This window comes from Pongo pygmaeus, chromosome 12 (assembly GCF_028885625.2).
Source record: "Pongo pygmaeus isolate AG05252 chromosome 12, NHGRI_mPonPyg2-v2.0_pri, whole genome shotgun sequence".
In the NCBI taxonomy this organism is placed as follows: Eukaryota; Metazoa; Chordata; class Mammalia; order Primates; family Hominidae; genus Pongo; species Pongo pygmaeus.
The window spans coordinates 72690168-72715802 of NC_072385.2; the positions used below are offsets into that span (position 1 = coordinate 72690168).

General features: G+C 39.7%; 1 protein-coding gene and 1 long non-coding RNA gene across 3 annotated transcripts in view; one reads left to right on the forward strand and one right to left on the reverse strand.

The window, feature by feature from the left end:
* Positions 1-14076, reverse strand: part of REL (REL proto-oncogene, NF-kB subunit) — a 48763-nt gene extending 34687 nt beyond the window's left edge. Inside the window, exons 1-4 of one of the 2 annotated variants that reach the window (XM_054475062.2) lie at positions 13696-14022; positions 7329-7421; positions 3713-3855; positions 1033-1181 (exon numbers count right to left, since the gene is read on the reverse strand). In XM_054475062.2, coding sequence (XP_054331037.1) covers positions 1033-1181; positions 3713-3855; positions 7329-7421; positions 13696-13705 — 395 coding nt within the window. In that variant the 5' untranslated portion in view covers positions 13706-14022. Of the gene's footprint in view, positions 1-1032; positions 1182-3712; positions 3856-7328; positions 7422-13695 lie in introns of both variants that reach the window. The other variant, XM_063648700.1, reaches the window with a different exon arrangement.
* Positions 14077-14255: 179 nt separating this feature from the next.
* Positions 14256-25635, forward strand: part of LOC129030136 (uncharacterized) — a 33543-nt gene continuing 22163 nt past the window's right edge. Inside the window, exon 1 of the long non-coding RNA XR_008500564.1 lies at positions 14256-14338. This is a non-coding gene — a long non-coding RNA (uncharacterized LOC129030136). The remainder of the gene's footprint in view (positions 14339-25635) is intronic.

Sequence of the window (25635 nt, forward strand, 5' to 3'; positions counted from 1 at the left end):
TGATTATTTTTATCTTAGAACTATTGTTGTATGTTAATTCTATAACCTGCCACTTTCTAAATAATAACTCTAGAGTTTTCCAGATGATTTTTCACACATCCAGGCATTTTTATGTTAACTGTAAATGGGCGTGGCACAGCAGCTCACACCTGTAATCCCAAGCACTTTGGGAGGCCAAGGTGGACAGACTGCTTGAGTCCAGGAGTTCAAGACCACCCTGGGCAACAAGCAAAACCCCATCTCTACAAAAAATACAAAAATGAGCTGGGCATGGTGGTACATTCCTGTAGTCCCAGCTACTCAGGAGGCTGAGGCTGAAGATCACTTGAGTCTGGAGGTGAAGGTTGCAATGGGCCGAGATCATGCCACTGCACTCCAGCCTGGGTAACAGAGCGAGACCTTGTTTCAAAATAATAATAATAATAAGTTAACTATACATGAAAAGACAGAGATCACACCTGTAATCCCAGTACTTTGGGAGGCCGAGGCAGGCAGATCACCTGAGGTCGGGAGTTCCAGACCAGCCTGACCAACATGGAGAAACCCCATCTCTACTAAAAATACAAAAAAAATTAGCCAGGCGTGGTGGTGCATGCCTGTAATCCCAGCTACTCGGGAGGCTGAGGCAGAAGAATCGCTTGAACCCAGGAGGTGGAGGTTGCAGTGAGCCGAGATTGTGCCATTGCACTCTAGCCTAGGCAACAAGGGCAAAACTCCGTCTCAAAAAAAAAAAAAAGACAGAGTGAAAAAGTATTTCAAAAACTGTCCACCCCAAGAAAGGAAATCACAGTATACAATAAGTTTACATTTACTTTTAATAACAATAAAAATGTCTTCCTGCTAACCATCATATGTCTACTAATGAAGAATGAAAGGGTAGTTCTAATGCAAACAGTAAAAATGTAAGTGTAAAATACAGTAAATAGAAGTAGAATAAGAAAATTATTCTGCTAAAAAGTAACAGATTGTCATGGAGAAGAAACAGAACATCCTATGTCTTATTTCTGAAGATGTCTGTAACTGTGTACTTACAACAAAGGTCTGCGTTCTTGTCCAAATTCCGCTTCATAGTAGCCGTCTCTGCAGTCTTTTCCAACTAAATCATGAGGATGAGGTTTATATGGGTCATTCTTTGTTACTAATGTAATTCTCACTTTTCCTTTTCCATAATAGTTCATAATCTGAAAAAAGGGGGAAATTAAATACATGATCCAAATAGATTGCATTATAAACTGATCTACTAAATGAGAATTCAATTTACATTAATTATAATGTAATTGGCACTAGATAAATAAAATCCAACTGACGAACAACTGCAGTTTAGATGAAACTTTCCAGAGAATACCAGTACAGAAGAACTTACCTCTCAGTTTCTTGACATATTTTCTGCCCTAATTTCAATTGGTCATATCATTTGACTGGGCTTATTTTCCTTTCAAAACAAGTAAAACTCTACCCAAATTTTATCCATAGAACATGAGAAAACAGATGTTAAGTCACTAAATGCCCAGCTCTTTAACGTACTGTCATACCATAAACATTCCTTGAAAATATATTTAAGCCACATTGGAAAGGATAGCACAAAAATATGATCATTTTACTTAATATGTGACATTTCACTTCACAAAAATATTTGTTCAGTAAGCATACCCCAAGTGTTTACTCTAGAATAGGCAATAAATCGAGTTTAACAACATCAAATTTCACATAGAAAGTATAGCTAGAACACGGAATAAAAAGGAGAGTTTAACATGGAAGAGGAAGGAGGACAGGAATTAATGCTTAGTTTGAAAGCTAGTAAATTTGCAAGAACAAAGCAGGGACTATAAAAACCAGCATACCACAAAGGAGCAAGGTAAAGTAAGAATGGGTAGCTTACGAGGTAGAGGGCACTAAAATCCATAATTTTGAATTTAAATAGAATTTGAAAGTAACCATGAAGTATTACATTTCTTTCTGTATGAAAGAGAAGGTAATTGCTCAAGACTATAAGTAGGCAAATACAAAACTCAAGCTGTAAAGTGTTTAGGACCTACTGGAATGGTAAAAATACATATCTTAGAAATAGAGATGCATAGGATAAGATGAATTATGAAGAAAAGTTTAAAAATGACTCAAAAAACTGGACAAATAGTATTTCCTTATTTCCTTTTTATTAGCATCTCATCCATCTTAACATTTAAAAGACTTAGATAACCCAAATCCGTATTACTGCCAAAAATGTGATAAAAATAGAAATCTGGAATTCAATATATAATTTTGCCATTGGTTTATTCTATAATTCAGCAATTCCCTTTAAGTTCATCAACAGAATAGATTTTGTAAATAATCTAGTTATAAAACAGTGAATTAAGATGTTGATAAAAGTAACACTTTTCAAAATCTACTTTGCCATTAAAGTTTTTAATTGGCATTTAAAGGATAAACCCTTCACTGAAAGTCAAAGAAAAATAGTTTACAAATAGAAAATATAAATTTAGTACATTGGGCTGGGCACGTTGGCTCACACCTGTAATCTCAGCACTTTGGGAGACCAAGGCAGGCGGATCACGAGGTCAGGAGATCGAGACCATCCTGACTAACATGGTGAAACCCTGTCTCTACTAAAAATACAAAAATTAGCTGGGCGTGGTGGCGGGTGCCTGTAGTCCCAGCTACTCGGGAGGCTGAGACAGGAGAATTGCTTGAACCTGGGAGGTGGAGCTTGCAGTGAGCCGAGATCACGCCACTGCCCTCCAGCCTGGGCAAAAGAGCGAGACTCCGTCTCAAAAAAATAAAAAATAAAAAAAATAATATATGTAGTACATCTTGGCTGGGTGCAGTGGCTCACGCCTATAATCTCAGCGCTTTGGGGGGCCGAGACAGGTGGATCACCTGAGGTCAAGAGTTTGAGACCAGCCTGGCCAACGTGGTGAAACCCCGTCTCTACTAAAAAATACAAAAATCAGCTGGGCGTGGTGGTGGGCATCTGTAATCCCAGCTACTCGGTAGGCTGAGGCAGGAGAATCACTTGAACCCAGGAGGTGGAGGTTGCAGTGAGCTGAGATTGTGACATTGCACTCCAGCCTGGGTGACAAGTGTGAAACTCCGTCTCAAAAATAAATAAATAAATAAATTTAGTACATCTTATAACTATTAGTATGTTTACCAAAGTCATTTTTGGTCAAAAGCTTTTTAAAATTTATGCTAATGTGAAAAAACTGTATTTATAAAGTGGTATTTCAAATCAGTCAATGACCCAGAGAATCAGAGACAAGCAATAAAGTTAAGAAAAAGGAGAAAAAAATGTTCTAGCCCTAAGACTAACCAAGAAGAATTATGATTGAGTTCTCAAATCCATGTTTAATCTACAGAATAATATCACTCACCTCTGTAAAGAATGGGTTTTCCTTATTATCTTTGTGTTCCATGAAAAAGAACATGATCCAAAAGCTGCCAGTGTACTCTCAACATTGAGTCGCTCTACTTAGGTTAATACACAAGCACCATAGAACTATCTGCAGTGGGGAAGACTCCATTTTATATTTAAGAAATGTCCTTAGACATCTATCTAATAGATGTCTTTTTAACAGATGCATTTAAAAAAAAAGGAAAAAAGAAAAAGATAAACCTGTGGAGATGACTGTGAAGAAACTGGCCCTTTAAAATAATTGCTATAGCTAATATATGAAGCAACTAATAACGAGATAAACACAGAAGAAGGGTCTATTACCTGGATAGAAGGGTATGTTCGGTTGTTGTCTGTGCTGTGTTCCCCTGGAATGCTGCCTGCTGATCGCCCTTCACATTTGTATCTAAAACGCATTCCCCTCTGCCTGGGTTGTTCAATTATCTCTATATATGGGTTATACGCACCTGAAAAGTTTTTAAAAAGGAGGAGGTCAGTGAGATTAATATAGCAATTAATAATGGATTTTAACACTTCTGTTTTTTCATAACAGCAGACTAAAACAAAGATTTTTTTCCTCCTATCATTAAATAACAAGGCTGAAATGTTATCTTGGAGATTGGCGGGGAGAGGCACCTTTTTTTCCCATTCAAATTGAGTCCCTATGTAGTGTCAAAACAAGTCATTCAAACCATATTGATTAGTTAGCACTTTATAGCTTAATAATCTATAGCTAACGTCAATATGAAGTTCTGATATAACCACTTCAGAGATATCCGCCTCCCACGTGAGACCTAGCAGAAGGGTTTCCCCCAAGATTCCCCAAGAAGGGTAAAGAAGACAGTATTCAGAAGTAAAATATCACACTCCTAAAGTGAGTTAAATATATTTAACTGCTTGATTTTACATCATATTCATAATACTGAACGAAAAGACCATTCACGGAAAATGAAAATGCATTTAAATCCTTGCAGAAGCATATGTAAGTTTTTTATATCTCCATTCAAATATTAAAGGACTTATACATAGTATATCAAAACAAGCCTCAGGAGGGACTTTAGGCTCAAAGAATGTGCAATCAGTCCCAGGTAAACCTTTTCTAAAGACACAACAGAGAAAAAAAAGTATTTACTTTCTATAATAACTAAAATTCAAAATATGCATCTGCAGAATGAACTGCTGATACATATAATAACATGGATGACTCTCAAAATCATTATGCTGAGTGAAAGAAGTTATACCAGAAGAGCACATACTGCATGATTCCATTTCTATGAAACTCTAGGATATGTAAAGTAATATACAATGAATGATAGCAGATCACTGGTTGCCTAAGAACAGGGATATATGGTGGATAGGAAAGGCAGGGGGGACATTATCTTGTGATGATGATTCCAAGGTTGTATACATATGTCAAAACTTATCAAATTGCATACTTTAAAAGTACAGTTTGTTGTACATAAATTATATATCAATAAAGCTATTTAAAATGTATGCAACTTTACTATCTTTTATTATCCAAATTGTGGGGGAAAAGGTAAATAGACACTCAACTGTACTTGCAAGTAGGGGAGTTAATAGGGGTGTGAAGATGTTTTCCATTAAAAAATAATAATAATAAGTGTCCCTTAATCAGTTTAGTGCTAAGGCTTATCCTGTTAGAATGCAAGCAATCCTGAGAAATGGTAACACAGTGGGCCTTATCAGAACAGTATGGAGAAGAGGTCTTTAGAATCCTACCCCAGCTACTTCTTAACAGTAAGACCATGGAAATGTTATTAAAATTAAAAATCTCTTAGTTTCCTCCTCTGTAAAATAGGAATAATCATAATAGCACCTACCTCATTGGGTTGTTGTGAAGATGACAGATTATATGTGCTAAATTCTTACCAAGTGTCATATATACATACACATTCAATAAATGGTGTCTACATGAAAAAATGCTCATCATCACTGGCCATCAGATAAATGCAAATCAAAACCACAATGAGATACCATCTTACACCAGTTAGAATGGCGATCATTAAAAAGTCAGGAAACAACAGGTGCTGGAGAGGATGTGGAGAAATAGGAACACTTTTACACTGTTGGTGGGACTGTAAGCTAGTTCAACCATTGTGGAAGTCAGTGTGGTGATTCCTCAGGGATCTAGAACTAGAAATACCATTTGACCCAGCCATCCCATTACTGGGTATATACCCAAAAGATTATAAATCATGCTGCTATAAAGACACATGCACACGTATGTTTATTGTGGCACTCTTCACAATAGCAAAGACTTGGAACCAACCCAAATGTCCAACAATGACAGACTGGATTAAGAAAATGTGGCACATATACACCATGGAATACTATGCAGCCATAAAAAAGATGAGTTCATGTCCTTTGTAGGGACATAGATGAAGTTGGAAACCATCATTCTCAGCAAACTATCGCAAACACAAAAAACCAAACACCACATGTTCTCACTTATAGGTGGGAATTGAACAATGAGAACACATGGACACAGGAAGGGGAACATCACACACCGGGGCCTGTTGTGGGGTGGGGGAAGAGGGGAGGGAAAGCCTTAGGAGATACACCTAATGTTAAATGACAAGTTAATGGGTGCAGCACAGCAACATGGCACATGTATACATACGTAACAAACCCACATGTTGTGTACATGTACCCTAAAACTTAAAGTATAAAAAAAAAAAAGGTGTCTATTATTTCAGATGCTTTCTTGATAACAATGATTTAGTGATACCATGGTGGTATCCCAACTGTCACTCTAAAGGACCTTATAGAAGAGCAAGGCAAACAACATACATTATTAGACTACAGAAGGAAGGAAAGCACTAACAAAATTCTGCAGAAATAAGAACAAAAGAGTCACGAATGCCCAACTGTGTCAGTGGAAAAAGAGCGGTTAATGAAGCAAAAGAGCAGAGGAAATGAAGAGGAAAAAGGTAGGTATTCTAGGGAAAAGGGAACAGTGTGTCCACAGAGGAGGGTTTATTTAAGAATCACCAATGTAAATGGAATACACTTTCTCTCTTAAAAAGAGAACTAAAAGTCAGAGCACACTTGGCAATGTGGATTTCATTTTATGTGTGATGAAATCAATGAATATTTTGATGCAGGCAAATCACATGATCAGATTTGCATTTTAGAGTAAAACTTTTAGTCACAGCGAACAGATAGAAAAAAGAAAGCAACGTGATCAGTTTAGAGACCACTATAATAATGTGGGCAATGATGAGGGTATGTCTGACATATGGCAGTGATAAAAGGAATGAAGGATTATTTAAAAGATAAAATTGACAGCACCTGGTGCCTGAACATTAGGGTTAAGAGAAATTAAAGAATCACTGATAGCTCAGAAATTAAAGAATCATTGATGATTCCATGACTTCTACTTTGGGTTACTGAATAAAGTACTACTGTAACTTTCAATTTTATTCTGTATGGTGCAAACTCCCTGTGTTTGAATCTACTACCTATTTGTTTATTCAAAAGATGAAGAGCCAGAGAAAACTGACTTTAACCTAAACAAGTTCATAATCCTTATTTCAGTTTTATTCACAAACATAAGATATGCAGATGAGTATTTCACAATCTTATCCTTGCATATTTTAAATATTTCAAATTCACACTGCAACTTCAAATATTTCATATCCTTATATATCCTTGTAGGAATATTTAAGAAAGTATATTTTCCTCTGTTAAAATCAACATTATTTTTTAAGTCACATTTTAAATAATTTATGTGGCTCAAGTAAAGGCCAAATAAATCCCTGCCCACTACTTATTTAAAGGTGTCTTGGTGGGAAACTGATATAAAATGATATCGTTAATGATAAGTGTTTAACTTTGGGAGGACAGAGTGTGAATAAAACTGCTAGGTTCATATTGAGCATTCAAATATTTCACTGAGGCTGGGCATGGTGGCTCATACCTGTAATCCCAGCACTTTGCGAGGCCAAGGTGGGTGGATCACTTGAGGTGAGGAGTTCCAGACCAGCCTGGACAACATGGTGAAACCCCATCTCTACGAAAAATACAAAAAATTAGCTGGATGTGGTGGCAGGCACCTGTAATCCCAGCTACTTGGGAGACTGAGGCAAGAGAATTGCTTGAACCCAGGAGGCGGAGGCTGCAGTGAGCCAAGATTGTACCACTGCACTCTAGCCTGGGTGACAGAGTGAGACTCAGTCTCAAAAAAAAAAAAAAAAAAAAAACACAAAAACAAAAACAAAAAAACCCAAACTTCATTGGTTACATGACACTTCTTTAGACTGTTTATAAAAAGAACAGAAAAGTAGTTGTTGAAAAGATTAAATAAAATATTTTTAAATAGTAAAAATTACATAAATATCAGTTATCATATAATATTGAGTATTTAAAGTCCTTGGAATTTATTTTTCCTATTGCAGAAGCTCTTAATTGGTAAAAATTAACAAGCTGGGGGAATGTAGAGTATTACAACCAAGTAACACAGTATACTGTAATACTCTACATTCCCCCAGCTGGAAATAATCTCCCCTCCTTTAAACTACCATAGTATTCTGTGTATAGCAATTATTCCAAATAACTGTAATTTAGGGAAAACTTACCGTCTTATTTCTTCTTGAGATAAAGCTACTTGTTTTATTTCTTCAAGCTACTTGAAGGCAGAAATTGTGTTTAACTCATCAGTGCCTTGTACAGAGATATTCATTAAACATCTATTGAATGAATGACTAAAAAATCTTAAGGTCTTTTGTTTATACAAGTTATTCAAACGTTAAATAATCATATAAGTGATTAGTCAGATTTTTTAATTAGATTCCACTACTAAGGGAAAAAAAATAGTGCTTTGTAGGTACCAGGATTGCTACACCTCAGTATTTCCTCATACTCATTCCTATTTTGATTTATCTGTGTTTATGATTTTTAAAAAACTTCCCAGCTATAAATCATTTATATAATGCATCAGTACAATGCAACAGTTATCTCCTTCCTCAGTACTGTGCTTTGCGCAGTGCCATTCTTCCTGAATATAAAAAGTGTTGAAATGTAGTCATCTATGGAGCGCAAGAGGGTAAAATATAAATCAGGAAATTGTAGGGAAAATAAGTACTCTTAACTAAGGTAACCTCAAATCGCCACAGTTTTGAAAAGCACCAAAACGTCTCCAAAATTGGCTCTAAACAAATTGATTACTGTATTTTTCTTTAAGCAATACTATGCAAAGCTGGGACTGACCCCTATATTCTGAATAGTATTTTAAAAGGCTAATATACATCAGAATAACATCTAAAATACAGCCAAAATGTTTGTAAGATATATTTATGTTTTTATTTGCACTTAGGCAAGAAAGAGTGCTATTTTAAAACATAGTGCCTATCTAATAAAGTATGAGTTTTTAAAATAAAAAAACTACATTGAAATAAATGTTTAAATGGATCATAAATTATCAGAAATAGATACATTATTAACAAACATCTTATTGCTAGAATTAGCAACCAGCATCAAGTATACAGAAAAAAAAGTTTATTGTAATTATAACATTATTTTAAGACCTCTTTATATACATTTCTCATTTGATCCTCTTAACTTTAATCTCCATTTGAAAAACTAGAAATTGTTATCCCATCTTACACATCATAAAACTAAAGTTAAAAGTTATATGAAGTTACAATATAAATAAATTATGAATGGTATGCTAATATGGCAGTGCCAAATTTAAAAAAACAAGCATAAAAGCAACTGGAGGTAATAACTGATACAGCACATAATCTGCAATCTAAAATAAATGCAACTTAATTTAAGAAGACAATGCATCCTGGTATAGCCAAATGAGTATTTAGATCCAAAGAAATCCCTAGAACAGAGTTTATACTGGGGATGTACATCAGATTCACCTAGGTAGTTTCTTCAAAACATACATGTCCTTACCCCACTTGAGATGTTTAAAAGAGAAAGAAATCTTCATAGTTTTTAAAGCCCAGATACATGTTTCTGAAAAAGCCTTCCAAGAAATTCTAACACACTCCTGATTAAGAATAATTGTCTTAAAACATGAAGTGGAAGCAACAATGCACATATTGAGAGAAGCAATCTAAAAATTCGGGTACAAATATGGACTGGGACATGAGTAAATTAGGCAAAGCAATTATGGCTACTTGTAACTTGAACTTGTGTTTATCTCCCACTGAAAAAAGAACCTTATTCAAATGCAAGCAAGAAAAATGACAATATAGAGATAGCCTTCAAATGCACTCATTTATTTAAAAAGTAAATAATTTACAACACGAATATTTTAACTCTTGCAACACATCACACAAATGATTGTCACACCAGTGTGTCAACACTACAGTTGAGAATAGCTGACTAGACTGCGTGTCTCTCATAAAGGTCCTGGGTGACAGACTTTGCCTAAGACCTAAAGGAGCCAACGGAGCTAACAATATATATTTTTCCAAATATCACCTCTACTCAATTTGGAGAAAAAGAAAATAAGATCTATTATTTTTTTCCTAAAACCAGGTCTCTCATCAGCCAAAGGCTATGCCAATATATCAGGCTGACTTTATTACTCCAATACATCAGGCTGACTTTCAACTGGGCCTTAAGAATCAAAGAAAGGAAATTTTCAGATGAGTATTCAACTGATTTATGCACTACAAGGTAAAAACTAAAAGATTCTGGCAATAGGGATTCTGTTACCACAGGGGGAAAAAAGGTAAGTCTTGAAAAAACTCTTGCACGTGCCAGGGTAAAATAAAGAAATTTTAAAAGCTGTCCTAGATTATACAGGTATTAAAGTTAAAAACAAATGGCAAGACCAAATCACTTCTGTTTTAAAAATAAAAACAGAGGAGGCCCAGATAAATATGAATTTCAGAAAAACAATTTTATCCCATGCAATATTTGGGTCATGTGCCTACAAACGAAATCATTTTCAGAGAACCCATATGAGAGAAAGTTGGAACAAAATGAAATTCTGAGTCCCTTAAATTGTATTTGAGAAAGATACTATGCATAACCTAGATGTTCCTAATTATGACTCATTGTCTGGCTCCTCCCTAGTCATTACATTAACTCATTCCCTTTATCTGTGTCTATCATACGTCACCTTAATTATTTAACTCCACTGTTATTTCTATTTTTTCATGTGTTGCATTTCTTAAACATTCATGTTCATGTGTGGCATTTTACTTAAAAAAAGAAGTCATTTGCTGTAGCTATCCATTCCTAACTTCCAGCTCTGTTACTAAAGATTAAGTTGTCTCACACTTACTTCCACTTCTCCCCTTTAATCGAGAAAAACAACAACAGTTCTCTTGAAATTCACACTACAAATAGTTGGTAAGAAGTGAGGTTTACAAAAACAATTCATTTCTGTACTTCCTATTGTGTGACACAGAAGAACCATACTAAAGAAAAATGTGAAGAAAAATAAATTATCTAAATTTCAAAACATTTTACCAAAGACAGCACTAATTATTAGTTAACAGAGTTATATACTACACAAAGACATTTTGCTCTTTTTACTAGAACAATGAAAAGGTTTAAATTCAGACATAAAATATCTAATTTTACTTATATTAAATAGAATAAATATACAAAAGCAACGACTGCCTACTATGCATACCTTAGATGGGTTTGGGAACATTTTTCTTCACTATGTCTATTATTAATTATGTCAAAAGACTGTAATCAAGGTGTAAATTTTTTAAAAAGCAACGAAAAGCAGCTTAATACAAGCTGTGAAATCCTAGTTAATCTGCTAACTTATCTAAACAAAATTTAGAATCATATTATATACATGATTTTAAACTACATTCTAAATTACATAATTTTGCTTATAAGATTATGATTTATGTTACTTTTACATTATAGCTATCACATACTCAACTACATATACCTATTTACATATGACATCTGGTAAGAAATGAAGAAATGCTCTTAAATGCTTCGTAATGAATAAAAGTACTTTCTGAGGTTTTAATACTACCTTACTACAAACAGAATCTAAACTAGACAGTGAAAAACTAAGCAATTTCTTTTTTATTTTTTTTTGGTCACTCTTCCGGTTAAATTACTGTTTCAAAACAGAATAGGAATTTAGAATTTTATTAGTGAATCTTTTTCTATCTCTAAGGTCTTTATAACAGATTAAGAAAAAGTACACAGATTCCTCTAAACATTTTTTTTTAATTCCAGGCCTGGCAGTTTTCTAACAACTGAATTACAATTTAAATGACTTGTTACATTTTAAATAGTCCCATTTTTATGCAACTCTTAGAAAAGACCAAAAAACCAAAAAACAAAAAAGTTAATCACCCTTCAACTTCTAAACCTTTAAAACTTTCCATTTCCTTAAACATTTCCTCCTTACTTTTAGGGAATCCTTCCTCCTCACAACAGCACAAAATACAGTGTCAATGAACAAATTTAAATTGTATCACATTTTAAAATCCTGTGGGTCTTACAATACTCTATATAGAAATGGTTGTTTCCTCTCTCAATTGAAAAAATTAGAAGTATTACATTCATGCAATATATCAATAAAGTTTGATTAAATCGCCAAGAGGCTGAACTTACTTATAATGCTAGGCATTCTCCATTACTTCCAAACAAAATCTTTCTGATAACCAATACTTTAACAAAATATTTGAAGTCATCTTAGCACTTCTAATCTACACATACTTTGAATTCATAAATTTACAGGATTATCTGAAAGTCTGGTGTCACTTAAGCGGGAAAAGGGAAAGTTGAAATATTTTAAACTACACTTAGTATTCTCACAACCACAGACAAACTGAAATCAGATGTCATGTGAAACACCCCAATTTCCTTTTCTGCCTACAATAGCTATGGCATTGTTCTGCTCAACCTTTTAAAAAGGTTCTTTAAGCTTCCTACTTCCTCATCTCTACTAGACATCAGCCTATTTCTGAGGGTCACTGGACCAGGCAGTTTGGGGATGAGAGTCAAGTTCATAAACGGGGGCCCCCTCTTCATTCTCTTAGTACAGCATTTAACATACGCGTTTAGCCCTCCCTGCCTTTGCTCACGCTGCTTCCTCTATCTGGAAAGTGTCCCCCACTCACCTTGCCAAAATCCTGGTAAAAGACCAACTTGACCCCAGGCTACTTGATTTATCCCCCAACCCCGGCTCTCCCGTCCCCCCCAACCTTAAGCTCCAGGCAGCCCCAAACCACATCTGTGTATATAGGAGACTTTCCTGCTCTGCAATGTTTCTTATAAACTTATTTCCCCCCAAAGGGAGAGATCGAGCATTTATTAAGGAAAAAATATATAGTCACAGAAGTGATAAAGTTGTATTCATTCCTACTCATTATTTTAAAGCACGGATACTCTAAAACTCCTCTTTCCCCTTATTTCCAGCGAGGAGGAAGGGGGATTCAACGTCTCTATTCGTCAGATTAGGAACCTTGAGCTTTATCTCACAGTAAAAACTACACACTCTTTTTTTTTTTTTTTTAAATAGAGACAGGGTCTCCCTCTGTCGCCCAGCCTGGAGTGCAGGGGGGTGATCTCGGCTCACTGCAACCTCCACCTCCCAGGTTCAAGCGATTCTCCTGCCTCAGCCTCCCGAGTAGCTGGGATTACAGGCGCGCGCCACCACGCCCAGCTGATTTTTGTATTTTTAGTAGAGACGGGGTTTCACCACGTTTGCCAGGCTGGTCTCAAACTCCCGACCTCTGGTGATCCACCAGCCTCGGCCTCCCAAAGTGCTGGGACTACAGGCATGAGCCACCGCGCCCGGCCTACACTTGGTCGAAGCAACATTAACACTTAAAATACCACGGATTTTGTAATTCGTGTTAAAATACCACGGATGATTTTTAAAGCCGTGCCACATTTTGTACAACTGTCAGTACAAGGGGGATCACCTCTTTGCATTTGATGAAATTAAACTAAAAAGGGGGAGAGAGCTTGCCCGAGGTCTGAAGGTTCCTCATTCCTGTTCTAAAACATAAAACCACCATCTTCAATACATATACATTTTTAATGAGAACTCTTCGTCCTTCTTTAGCTCGCTTATGACTTCTCTAATCCTAAAATCAAGTCGTTGGGAATTTCTAAGGTTCCTGCTATGACAACAGGATCAAATTACAGAGCGTGGCTTGGATTTTGCACGCAAACCCCGGAGCAGGTAACTTTTTTAAAAGCTGACAATTTTACCATATGAGATTTTAAAGACAGAACGCACCCCAGCAAAAACTGAGCTCCCTAAACTCACAGAGGCAGGACCCCCTTCAGAAGAGCTCCTTTCCCCCGGCCCAGGCCCGCGCCCCGTGAACACTCACCGGAGGCCATGGCTCCGCTCCCCGCACCTTCCCGCAGGCAGCTCCCAGCGCCCTGGCCGGAGGCGGCCGCAGTCAGTCAGTCAGGAGGCCGAGGGACCTGTGCCGGCGGGGCCCCCAGTCCCCCGACCACCCTAGAGGCCTCCTCCTTCTTCCCGCCCTCCGCTGGGTTTGCAGCTCACACCTTCCCACCCCCTGAATTCTTGCGCCCCGGGTCACCCAGCGTCGCCGTCCACCGTGCCGGAGCCAGGGGCAGGGGGTGGAGCGGGGAGAGCCGAGTGCTGGCCCGGCCGAGAGGTGAGCAGCCTGGCGGGAGGGGAATTTCCCGCGGCTGACGTAGGCCCGACGCAGCAATCTTCAACTCGGAGGCGTGGGCGGGGCGACCTCGCGGCCGCCGCGCGCGCGACCGCCCCCAGCGCCCCGCCGCTGCCTGCCCCCGCGCACGCTCCCCGTCCGCCCCCGCGCACGCTCTCCGTCCGCCCCCGCGCATACGCCCCCGGCGCTGCTGCGGCGGCTGGCTTGGGAGGGGGTCGAGGGAGCGGGAGCTTGGGGTGGGCTTCGGGAGCGCAGGGAAGGGCGGGAACCGGGAGGTGACGGCTCGCAGCGTGAGAAGCCCGCTGGCTCCTGAGAAATCCCCCTCCTCCAGGTTGTTCTTCCGAGTGTGGTTTAAAGTTCAGGAGCGGGCGGGAGGGTGCGGATGACGTAGAGAGGGCCGGCCGCTGGGGAGCTTTTGGGGGCGCGCCGGGCGGCCGAGCGGCCGAGCGGGGCCCACTCTCCCGGCCTGGGAGGGCGACGGCCGGGGTTTTCGAGAGGTGGTTCCCCCTCTTCCCGACTTCGCACATGCAAATCTCCACCCCCGCGCCAGCGGCGGGACGTTGCGCCCTGTAGGGAGAAGTGGGGCTGCGGCGGGGGGCCTGTCTTCTTCTGTAATTCCTGTATTTGCATACGGGGACCCCCCCCCCGACTGATATTTTTTCCTTTATCTAAATTGCGAGGGTACTGTGAACTTTACGTATTTTACCTACTGAAACCCGTTTAAACTCAAAAGGTCCGCACTTGGAGTTCGTTGTCTCATGAGGCAGTGCACTGAAGTTTAGTGGACACTATATCCTGAGATTTTACACAGATACCAAGAAAGGGGGAAATGGAGCAAACATTTAGTGCATTAAAGGACCTAGGATAACTTCGTTTCCTTCATTTGAATAGTACCTGCTATGCATCAGATAATGTCCATACTTAATCTATGACGTATTTATTATTCCTGATTTTATAGATGAAGTATTCGGGGTTCAGAGAAGTTACTTCAACATACAGTACTTCAGAATGTTGATAAAAGGCACAGTTTAAAGCCAGGGTTGTCTGACTCCAAAGCTCCATGCCCTTGCCCCTGTCCCTTACTAGTTAAAATAAGTACGGAGAGGTAATGGGGAATATCAGCCTGCCATACAAGTGCCCAAAACTGGGGGACCCAGGTGGGCAAATAATTTAAAATATCCTGCCAACCCCAAACTATTCTTTCCACGAAATGCGCATTGTACAACAAAAGAATGAAACAGTTTTATTATTGGATATGTACTAAAACGTACCATGATGCACATCACAGGCAATCCACTGAAGAGAGTGCAAAGACCAAAAAAAAGGAAATCTCACCCTTTCATATGGTCAGGCACGTACAATCCAATACATACCTATTAATTGTCTTTATCCAAAGGAAAATAATGGAAAGTTATCTTGGAACCAAGAGCCAAGGCTTAAACCTCCCTAGAGACAGAGACATGGTGCACCATCCTTGATGTTCGCATATCCAAGAGATGGCTCCAAGGCCCACAAGAAAGACCTGAGGATGCAAAACTAGCAAGAGGCTTATTTAGCTTTTTAAAATATGTAGATACATTTCAAAGAGTTGGAAAACATTTTCAATTCTCTGAAGGAATTTCAAAATGAAAAGTGACTGGGGGAGAGGAATATTCTGAGGAGGTGACATTTGAGCTGAGTCCTCAATTTAGGAAAGAGCCGGCCAGGCGCGGTGGCTCATTCCTGTAATCCCAGCACTTTGGGAGGCTGAGGCAAGTGGATCACGAGGTCGGGAGTTCAAGACCAGACTGGCCAAGATGGTGAAACCCCGTCTCTACTAAAAATACAAAAATTAGCGAGGCGTGGTGGAGGGTGCCTGTAACCCCAGCTAATTGGGAGGCTGAGGCAGAGAATTGCTTGAACCTGGGAGGCGGAGGTTGCAGTGAGCCGAGATCATGCCACTTGCACTCCAGCCTGGGCAACAGAGCGAGACTCCGTCTCAAAAAAAAAAAAAAAGCCATTCACAGGGAGATTCAGGGAAAGAACATTCCAGCTGGGGGAGCAGCAGGCAGCAGGTCCTTGAGATAGGAAAGAGCACAGTCAAGAATTGTCCCTCATCCTCATGACCTTCAAACGTCTCATCAAACATTCGCATTCATGTAGTTGAAATGCCTATTTTAATAATACATGGTTAGAACACAACTCCCTTTCATATATAGATATAAAATATTTTTGTATGTTTTTAAATATATACCGAATTTCCCAGGAATGCAAATATTGTGTAAATTGGGGGCAGACTTTATTAAAAAATGTTTTAAAAGTTGGAAAATTGTAACTCTGACAGCTCATCAATACAACACAGTATGCCAGCTGTGGTGGCTCACACCTGTAATCCCAGAACTTTGGGAGGCCGAGGCGGGTGGATTACCTGAGGTCGCTACTAAAAATATGAAAATTAGCTGGGCGTGGTGGTGTGCTCCTGTAATCCCAGCTACGTGAGAGGCTGAGGCACGAGAATCGCTGGAACTGGGGAGGCGGAGGTTGCAGTGAGCCGAGATCACGCCATTGCATTCTAGCCTGGATGACAGAGCAAGACTGTGTCTCGGAAAACAAACAAACAAACAAACAAAAAACCACAGTAGTATCAGGCTGCATTTGCAGCACTTGCATTCACACTGATTCTAGGTACAAGTACAAACATCTATCAACTTCATTATGTCTTTTTTTTTTTTTTTGGAGACGGGGTCTTGCTCTGTCACCAAGGCTGGAATGCACTGGCATGAACACAGCTCACTGCAGCCTCCACCTCCTGGGCTCAAGCTATCCTCCTACCTTATCCTCCCAAATAGCTGGGACTACATGCCTGTGCTACCACACCCAACCCATTATGTCTTTTTTTTTTTTTTAAGAGATGGGGTCTTGCTATGTTGCCCAGGCTGGTCTCGAACTCCTGGGCTCAAATGATCCTCCCGCCTCAGCCTCCCAAAGTGCCAGGATTATAGGCATGAGCCACTGCATCTGGCCCCATTATGTCTTTTAATGTAGTTATGCCCAAGCATTTACATACTGAAGTCAATATTATTTTCCTATAAATTGCTTTCTTTTTATTTCTTAATATTGCTGTTAGAACATAATTTTTATTTATTTGAAAATATTAATGTAAGGTAGATTATGAATTTCACTTCAAGCCACTAAAGGGGATGTTACAAATATATGTTATAAAACAGTGGGCACTGATCTGAAAGGGCAGAGAAGGTTTAGAACCTTTAGAACTGTTGATGCTAAAGAACTTACCTTAAACATATGAAAAAAATTTTTTTAATGATGCAGCAGTCAAAAAGTCACAGTCCTCCAGGAAACAAACAAATCTGATTAGCAAATGGATGTGTTCTGAGTCTGTGATCGCAGAATATGAAAAAGTAAGAGTGAGGGGTCAAAAGTGAAATTGCTCCATAAGATATTTTTTGTTGTTGAAAGAACAAGACACCCATCATTAAATTGAATGGATACAGTTACAATAGTTTCAGAATAAAATCAAACGTTGTGGTCACCATTGGTTCATAGATCTGGAACAAACATATATTATTTTGGCAGTCTTGAGCTTTCCCAGGCAGTAACTAAAGGTGACCGAAGTCATCATCCTAGGGGCATGCTAGTATTTGTTTAGGTCTGTTAGTGTGGGGCATGGATAAAATAATGTGTGCTCAGAATCTGCAGTAGTTACAGGCCAAGGCTGAAGCCTAGTGGAGAACAGGGCTCAGAGAAGCCTCTTCAGAGTGTCATCAAGGAGAGTCTTTGTAACCCACTACTCGGATTAAGATACAGAACGCTTCCAGTCAGCCACTCAGAAGGCTGCCTCAGAGCTGCTTCTAGTCAATATCCACCCCCAAAAGGCACCCGATATTCTGACCTCCTTGACAATAATTAGTTGTATCTGTTTTTGAACTTGATATGAATGGATTCATACAGTGTATACTCTTTTAAGTATGACACATAACACTTTTATGTGTCATGTCCATACTGTGTGACAGTAGTACATTCTTTTTCATTATTGGGGAGAAATCCATTGTATGAATATAGTACATTTTATCCAGTCTACTGTTGATAAATATTTGAGTTGTGTCCACGTTGTTGTCCATCTTTTGGTGGATATAAGCACTTATTTCTGTTGATATACACCCAAGAGTAGTAATGCTGGATCATATGGTAAATACATGTTAGTTTTAGTGGACACTGCCAGTTTTCCAAGGTTGTTGTACCAAATTATGCTCCCACAAAAAAACTTAAGAGGCCGGACGGACACGGTGGCTCTTGCCTGTAATCCCAGCACTTTGGGAGGCCGAGGCAGGTGGATCACCTGAGGTCGGGAGTTCGAGACCAGCCTGACCGACATGGAGAAATCCTGTCTCTACTAAAAATACAAAATTAGCCCGGCATGGTGGCGCATGCCTGTAATCCCAGCTACTCGGGAGGGTGAGGCAGGAGAATCGCTTGAACCCGGGAGGCGGAGGTTCCAGTGAGCCGAGATTGCGCCACTGCACTCCATTCCAGCCTGGGCAACAAGAGTGAAACTCCGTTTAAAAAAAAAACTTAAGATAATTCCATTTGTTTCACCAACACTTGGTATTGTCGTTTTAATTTTAGCCATTCTGATGGAGGTGTAGCAGTACCTTCTTGTGGTTTTTATATATGCTTCCCTGATAACTAGAGATGCTGAACTCCTTTTCTTTCTTTCTTTTTTTTTTTTTTTTTGAGACGGAGTCTCGCTTTGTCGCCCAGGCTGGAGTACAGTGGCGCAATCTCGGCTCACTGGAACCTTCACCTCCCAGGTTCAAGCGATTCTTCTGCCTCAGCCTCCCAAGTAACTAGGACTACAGGCACGCCCACCGCGCACGGCTAATTTGTGTATTTTTGTTTTGTTTTAATTTTTTTTTTGTATTGTTAGTAGAGATGGGGTTTCTCCGTGCTGGTCAGGCTAGTCTCAAACTCCCGACCTCAGGTGATCCGCCTGCCTTGGCCTCCCAAAGTGCTGGGCTTACAGGCTTGAGCCACTGCGCCCGGTTGTATTTTTTTTTTTTTTTAGAAGAGATGGAGTTTCACCATATTAGCCAGGCTGGTCTCCAACTCCTGACCTCGTGATCCGCCCCCCTCTGCTTAACAAAGTGTTGGGATTACAGGCGTGAGCCACTGTGCCTGGCCAAGATGCTGAACACCTTTTTACAAATTTACTAGTCATTTGGCTGTCCTCCTTTGCAGAGTACCTGTTTGAGTCTTTTGCGCATTAAAAAAAAAAATTGGGGCCGGACGCGGTGGCTCACGCCTGTAATCCCAGCACTTTGGGAGGCCAAGGTGGGCGGATCACGAGGTCAGTAGTTCGAGACCAGCCTGACCAACATGGTGAAACCCCGTCTCTACTAAAAATACAAAAATTAGCTGGGCGTGATGGCATGCACATGTAATCCCAGCTGCTCAGGAGGCTGAGGCAGGAGAATCGCTTGAACCCGGGAGGCAGAGATTGCAGTGAGCCAAGATCACACCACTACACTCCAGCTGGGGGACAGAGCGAGACAACATCTCAAAAAAAAAAAAAAAAATTGGATTATCTATCTTTTTCTTATTGATTTGTAGACATTCTTTATATATTCTGGATATGAGTATACCAGTTGGGTCCTTTGGGAAGCAAGTACCAATATGAAATTAACAGTGCAAGAGATTTATTGGGGGTAACATCTATGAAAGATAAAGGGGAAAGAAAAAAGTTACAGGCAGGGAAAGTCTTAAGCTGCAGGTCTGACACTGGTGAAAAGAAAGGAGGAAGGAAGGTAAATTTGGTAGAAAGAAAATGAGATGGGAGTGCATCTTTGAGGAAGTCTCAGTAAATCCAATGGGGAGCTCTAACACCAACACTGTGCACAGAGATAGCCCTTTTACTACCTCTGTGCTTAATAATTGGCTAGGTGGCTCCAAGGAAATTTGTGGCCTTGGCTTGAAAGCTGAGGCAGATCCTCTCTAGAATGGAGATCTGAGCAGAGCACCTCTATGGATGCCACAGAATTGTTATAAAATATATGCATTGCAAGTATCCTCTCCTAGTCTGTGGCTTGCCTTTTCATTATCTTAGTGAAGCTTTTTAACTTAATGTGAATTAAGTCTGATTTATTTTCTTTGATAGTGTTTTTTGTGAATGTTAGAGAGCTCTTCTTGGACTGAGGTTATGAAAATATTTTCCTATGTTTTCTTCTAGAAGTTTTATAATACTCAGTACTATTTAATGGAGGCTCTGAAAAACATCTGCTGAATTTTCTGTGTTCCACAGCTAAAGGCCCTGGCTTTGCAAACACACAGGCCTGGAATTGAATCTTAGCTTATCCTAGATTGTTAGCTGTTAGCTGTGAGACTCTGGGCAAGTCCCTTAGTCTGTCTGTGCCTGTCTACTTATCTGTAAAATAGGGGTAGTAATATGGTACCTACCTCACAGGCTTCTTGTGAGGGCTAATTGAGATCACTAATACAAAGTGCCTGACACAGGGAAAGCACTCAAAAATGTTGGCAGGTTTTTTTCCTGTTTTATCATAAAAATTTTTGGGGCCAGTCATGGTGGCTAATGCCTGTAATCCTAGCACTTTGGGATGCCAAGGTGGGAGGATCACTTGATCCAGGAGTTCAAGACCAGCCTGGACACAAAGTGAGACACCATCTTTACAAAATATATATATTTTTTAATTAGCCAGGTGTGGTGGCACATACCTGTGGTTCCAGCTAAGCCCAGAAGGTCAAGGCTACAGTGATCCTGGCACTGCATTCCAGCCTGGGCAACAGAGAAAGACCCATCTCAAAAAAAAAAAAAAAAATTCAAATATACAGCCAAACTGAAAGATTTTTTTTCTGGGAACATATGTATACCCACTAACTAGATTCCACCATTAACATTTTGCTGCACTTGCCTTATCACCTGTCTGTTTATTTTTCCATCCCTCTGTCTATCCATTCATCTATCTGGTTTTTAAAAATGTATTTCAAAATAAGTTGCAGACACTGGTACTCTTCCCTCTGAATAAGTCAGCATGTATAACTGTGATTCTTACACTTCTCTAATAACCAGGATGATTGTATCTGTTGGATTCATTGGGGTTCTCCCTCAGATAATTCTAGATAAATGGCCAAATTTCATCTTTGATACCCCCATTATCTGGGTTACCTGTCTTCCGTTATGTATTTATGTAGATACTTTACATCAATTTAAGCCACATGGTTCTCTTACAAAAAATTAAACCTTATCGAGAGTATGCCCTAGTCCCAATTAGCATACTACAAGTCACTGCCTAACTCTCTGTAGTGAGGAGGTGTCCTTCCGTTATTAAGAACAAATAGCTGCAACAGCTGGGTTCAATCACTATGAGTGAATTTTACCAGTACTGTTGGCCAAACCCCACTCCTGCTCTCCTGTTTACTTACTGCGTTAGTATTGTTTGAGATCTCTGAAACTCAATTATGTGATTTATAAGGTTGTAAAAGACAAAACTAAGGGAAAACAAAAACAAACAAACAAAAAAACCCATAAAGAATGAGAGCCAGGTGTGGTGGCTCACCCATGTAATTCCAGCACTTTGAGACTGAGACTTGAGACCAGGAGTTGGAGACCAACCTGGGCAGCATAGTGAGACCCCCATCCGTACCAAAAAAAAAACAAAAAACCATTAGCCAGGTGTGGGGGCATGCACCTGTAATATTAGCTACTTGAGAGACTGAGGTGGGAGGATCACTTGAACCCAGGAGTTTGAGGCTGCAGTGAGCTATGAACACACCACTGCGCTCCAGTGTGGGTGACAGAGCAAGACCCTGTCTCTTAAAAAAATTTCATAAATAGTTTGGCGTGTGGCAGCAGACCCAGATCCTGTCATCAGTTTTGCCTGCTGTCCCTCCTATCTAAGACAAGTTCATGTGCTTCTGTCTTTAAAGCACACTTTAGGGGAAAGGGATAGTCCCTAAAGTAAAAACTATACCTCTGAGGAAACCTGCCCCACTCACCTATTTTCATTTAAGGAACTGAAACATAAGAGTAATGAACACCCAGAGAAATGAAATCTTAGTACGTAAAAACTCCAAAAAGCATTCGTAAAATATCCATTGTTAAACATTTTCTTGGCTGGGCACAGCGGCTCACACCTGTAATCTCGACACTTTGGGAGGCTGACGCAGGAGGATTGCTTGAGCCCAGGATTTTGAAACCAGCCTGGGCAACATAGTGAGACCGTGTCTTTATTTAAAAAAAAAAAAAAAAATCGGTGGGGCGAGGTGGCTCACACCTGTAATTCTAGCACTTTGGGAGGCTGAGGCGGGCATATCACTTGAGGTCAGGAGTTTGAAACCAGCTTGGCCATCATGGTGAAACCCCATCTCTACTGAAAATACAAAAAATTAGCTGGGCATGGTGGTGCACGCCTGTAATCCCAGCTACTCAGGAGGCTGAGGCAGGAGAATCGCTTGAACCTGGGAGGTGGAGGTTGCAGTGAGCCGATCTCATGCCACCGCACTCCAGCCTGGGCGACAAAGCGAGACTACATCTCAAAAAAAAAAAAAATCTCTTTTTAATCTTTTGTTTATATTGTGTAGGCCCTATACTGTGGTATGCTAGTTTTGCGTATATAGCACTGCTTAGAAGTATGACACAGTGTGCTAACTTGGGTTTCTCTAACTGTAGTAATGTCTGATGTGTCACAACCATGAGATCCAGTGATTACTTGTTCCGATTTAGAATTAACATTTTTCAGAACGAGTAATGAAGTCATCATCACCTTCAAGTCATATGGTGCCTCTTTTATGTCTCAACAGGAGAGATTTAGTTCAATTTTAAGGTTGGAAGGAACCCTATAGATCATTTAGTTCATCTCCCTCGTTTTACACATGAGGAAAATGAGGCACAGGAAGTTTAAGTACGTTGCCCGTGTTCATTAGGTAGTTAATTGCTGAGTTGAAACTTGAAACCAGACCTCCAGACTCTTGTTTCTTTTTCACTATGTCACATCACATTTCAAAATATGACCTAAGATATAAAGCAATATAACTGGCAGCCATAATCTTACTAATAAAAATGCAAATATATGAAGGTTTAGCATTCACAGGTTCCATATCTTTTAAGACTCTTCATGTTCTTTTCCCAAAAATTCTCAATTCAGTACCTGTGTAGGAAAAGTAAAAATCAGTGCGTTTACTTCTTTAATTAAAGGCATTGACTGTGTCTTGTTCATCTTTTATTTCCTAGAGTGGCTAGTCCAGTGCCTTTAGCATTGTAGATGCTCATTAAATGTCGAATAAAATATAAATTATTACACATTGAATCACTCCAGTATTGATATCAGTGACAATGTATCACCATTGGGCGTTAGATACCATCAAGAAAAAAAAAAAGAGGCACAAGGCTCAACTCCTGCCCAAAGTGATAACTATGCCTGCAGAGAGGTATGATAGTGATTATATTAAGACAGGTATCAAAATCATGGATAACTGTCATGAAAGCAAGCAAGCTGGGCCAACCAGTTACTAAGTTCATATGTATATTTTACTTATTTATTTTTAGATTGAGATGGGATCTCACTATTGTTGCCCAGGGCTGGTCTCAAACTCCTGGGCTCAAGCAGCCCTCCCACCTCAGCCTGCCAAAGTGCTGGGATTATAGGCGTGAACCACTACTCCCAGACCTAAATTCTTTAATAACATTCAAAGTCTTTAATTTTTTGCTAAAATATGTTTATTTTTAAATTACAACCTAAAAAATACACATATAAAACATTAAAGAAAGGCTGGGCGTGGTGGCTCACACCTGTAATCCCAGCACTTTGGGAGACCATGGTGGCAGGATCAGTTGAGGCTACGAGTTCAAGACCAGCCTGGGCAACATGGTGAGACCCTGTCTCTGTAAAACAAAACAAATAAACAAAATTAAATAAAGATTGGAGAAAAGAAGAAGACTCACTTATAATTCTGCCTCACTAATACAGACATCACCTACGTGCATGTGTGAGTATGTGTGTATGTGTTGTCTTCTAGAGCTTTTTCATATGCAGGCTTTGGTTTATTTCTTCTGCTATTACTTGATCATGGTAAAAAAATTAAGGCAGAGAAAATGAAAGTCAAGTAAAATGACCAACCCCTGTGCAAAAAATAACCAAGAGTAGTGATTTGGAGTATATCCTCGTGTAACTTTTATTATATATTTTATATCACTATATATCATATATACATAAACTTTGGTAGCCTGGATTTTTTTTTCACTTGACATTATATTACATTTGCCATAGATTTTTTTTTTTTTCTTTTAGAGACCAGCTGTCACCCTACAGTGGCACAGTCACGGCTCACTGTAGCTTCAAATTTCTGGGCTCAAGTGATTCTCCTGCTTCAGCATCATGAGTAGCTGGGATTACAGGGACAAGCCACCACACCTGGCTAATTTTAAAATTATTTTTGTAGAGATGGGGTCTCCCTATGTTGCCCAGGCTGGTCTCAAACTCCTGGGTTCAAGCAGTCCTCCTACCTTGACCTCCCACCTTGCTGAGATTATAGGCGTGAGCCTTCGGGCCCGACCTGGATTTTATACTGAGCACTGTAAGGAAGGAAATTGTCTAGAGAATAGATATCCTAGGAAACTGGGAATGGTTCCAAGCCTTGTAGGTCCTAATCAGCTTAAAGAACAGATTTTATGTAACCAGGGAGTTGAAAAATTGGAAAAGGAGGAAATTATAAGCAGGAGGTTGGGCTTTCTAAATTATTGCATTAAAAAACCAGGCTTGGGCTGGGCGTGGTGGCTCACGCCTGTAATCCCAGCACTTTGGGAGGCCAAGGCGGGTGGATCACGAGGTCAGGAGATTGAGACCATCCTGGCTAACACGATGAAACCCTGTCTCTACTAAAAATACAAAATGTTAGCCAGGTGTGGTGGCGGGCGCCTGTAGTCCCAGCTACTTGGGAGGCTGAGGCAGGAGCATGGTGTGGACCCGGGAGGCAGAGCTTGCAGTGAGCCGAGATTGTGCCACTGCACTCCAGCCTGGTGACAGAGCAAGACTCTGTCTCAAAAAAAAAAAAAACAACCAGGCTTGTATTTAGATATCTAACACCACTGAAATTGAAGACAAGCATAACTTTCATGTAATAATATTTACAGCAAACTATCAAAAAGTCTAATGAGATTTAAAATATATTAAACCTAATTTTGGATATTCCAGTTGAAATGTTTTCATTTTCTTTCTTTCTCTCTTTTTTTTTTTTTAAGACAAAATCTCACTCTGTCGCCAGGCTGGAGTGCTGTGGCGTGATCTCGGCTCGCTGTAACCTCTGACTCCCTGGTTCAAGCGATTCTCCTGCCTCAGCCTCCCAAGTAGCTGGGATTACAGGCATGCGCCACCACACCCAGCTAATTTTTTTTTTGTATTTTTAGTAGAGACAAGGTTTCACCGTGTTGGCCAGGATGGTCTCAATCTCCTGACCTTGTGATCCGCCCGCCCGTGTCTCCCAAAGTGCTGGGATTACAGGCTTTGGGAGCCACTGCGCCCAGCTGAAATGTTTTCATTTTTATAGTAAATGTATACATCTTTATTTTTACTTAGTGCTTAATTAAAAGTGATAGATCAGGTCAGGTGTGGTGGCTAATGC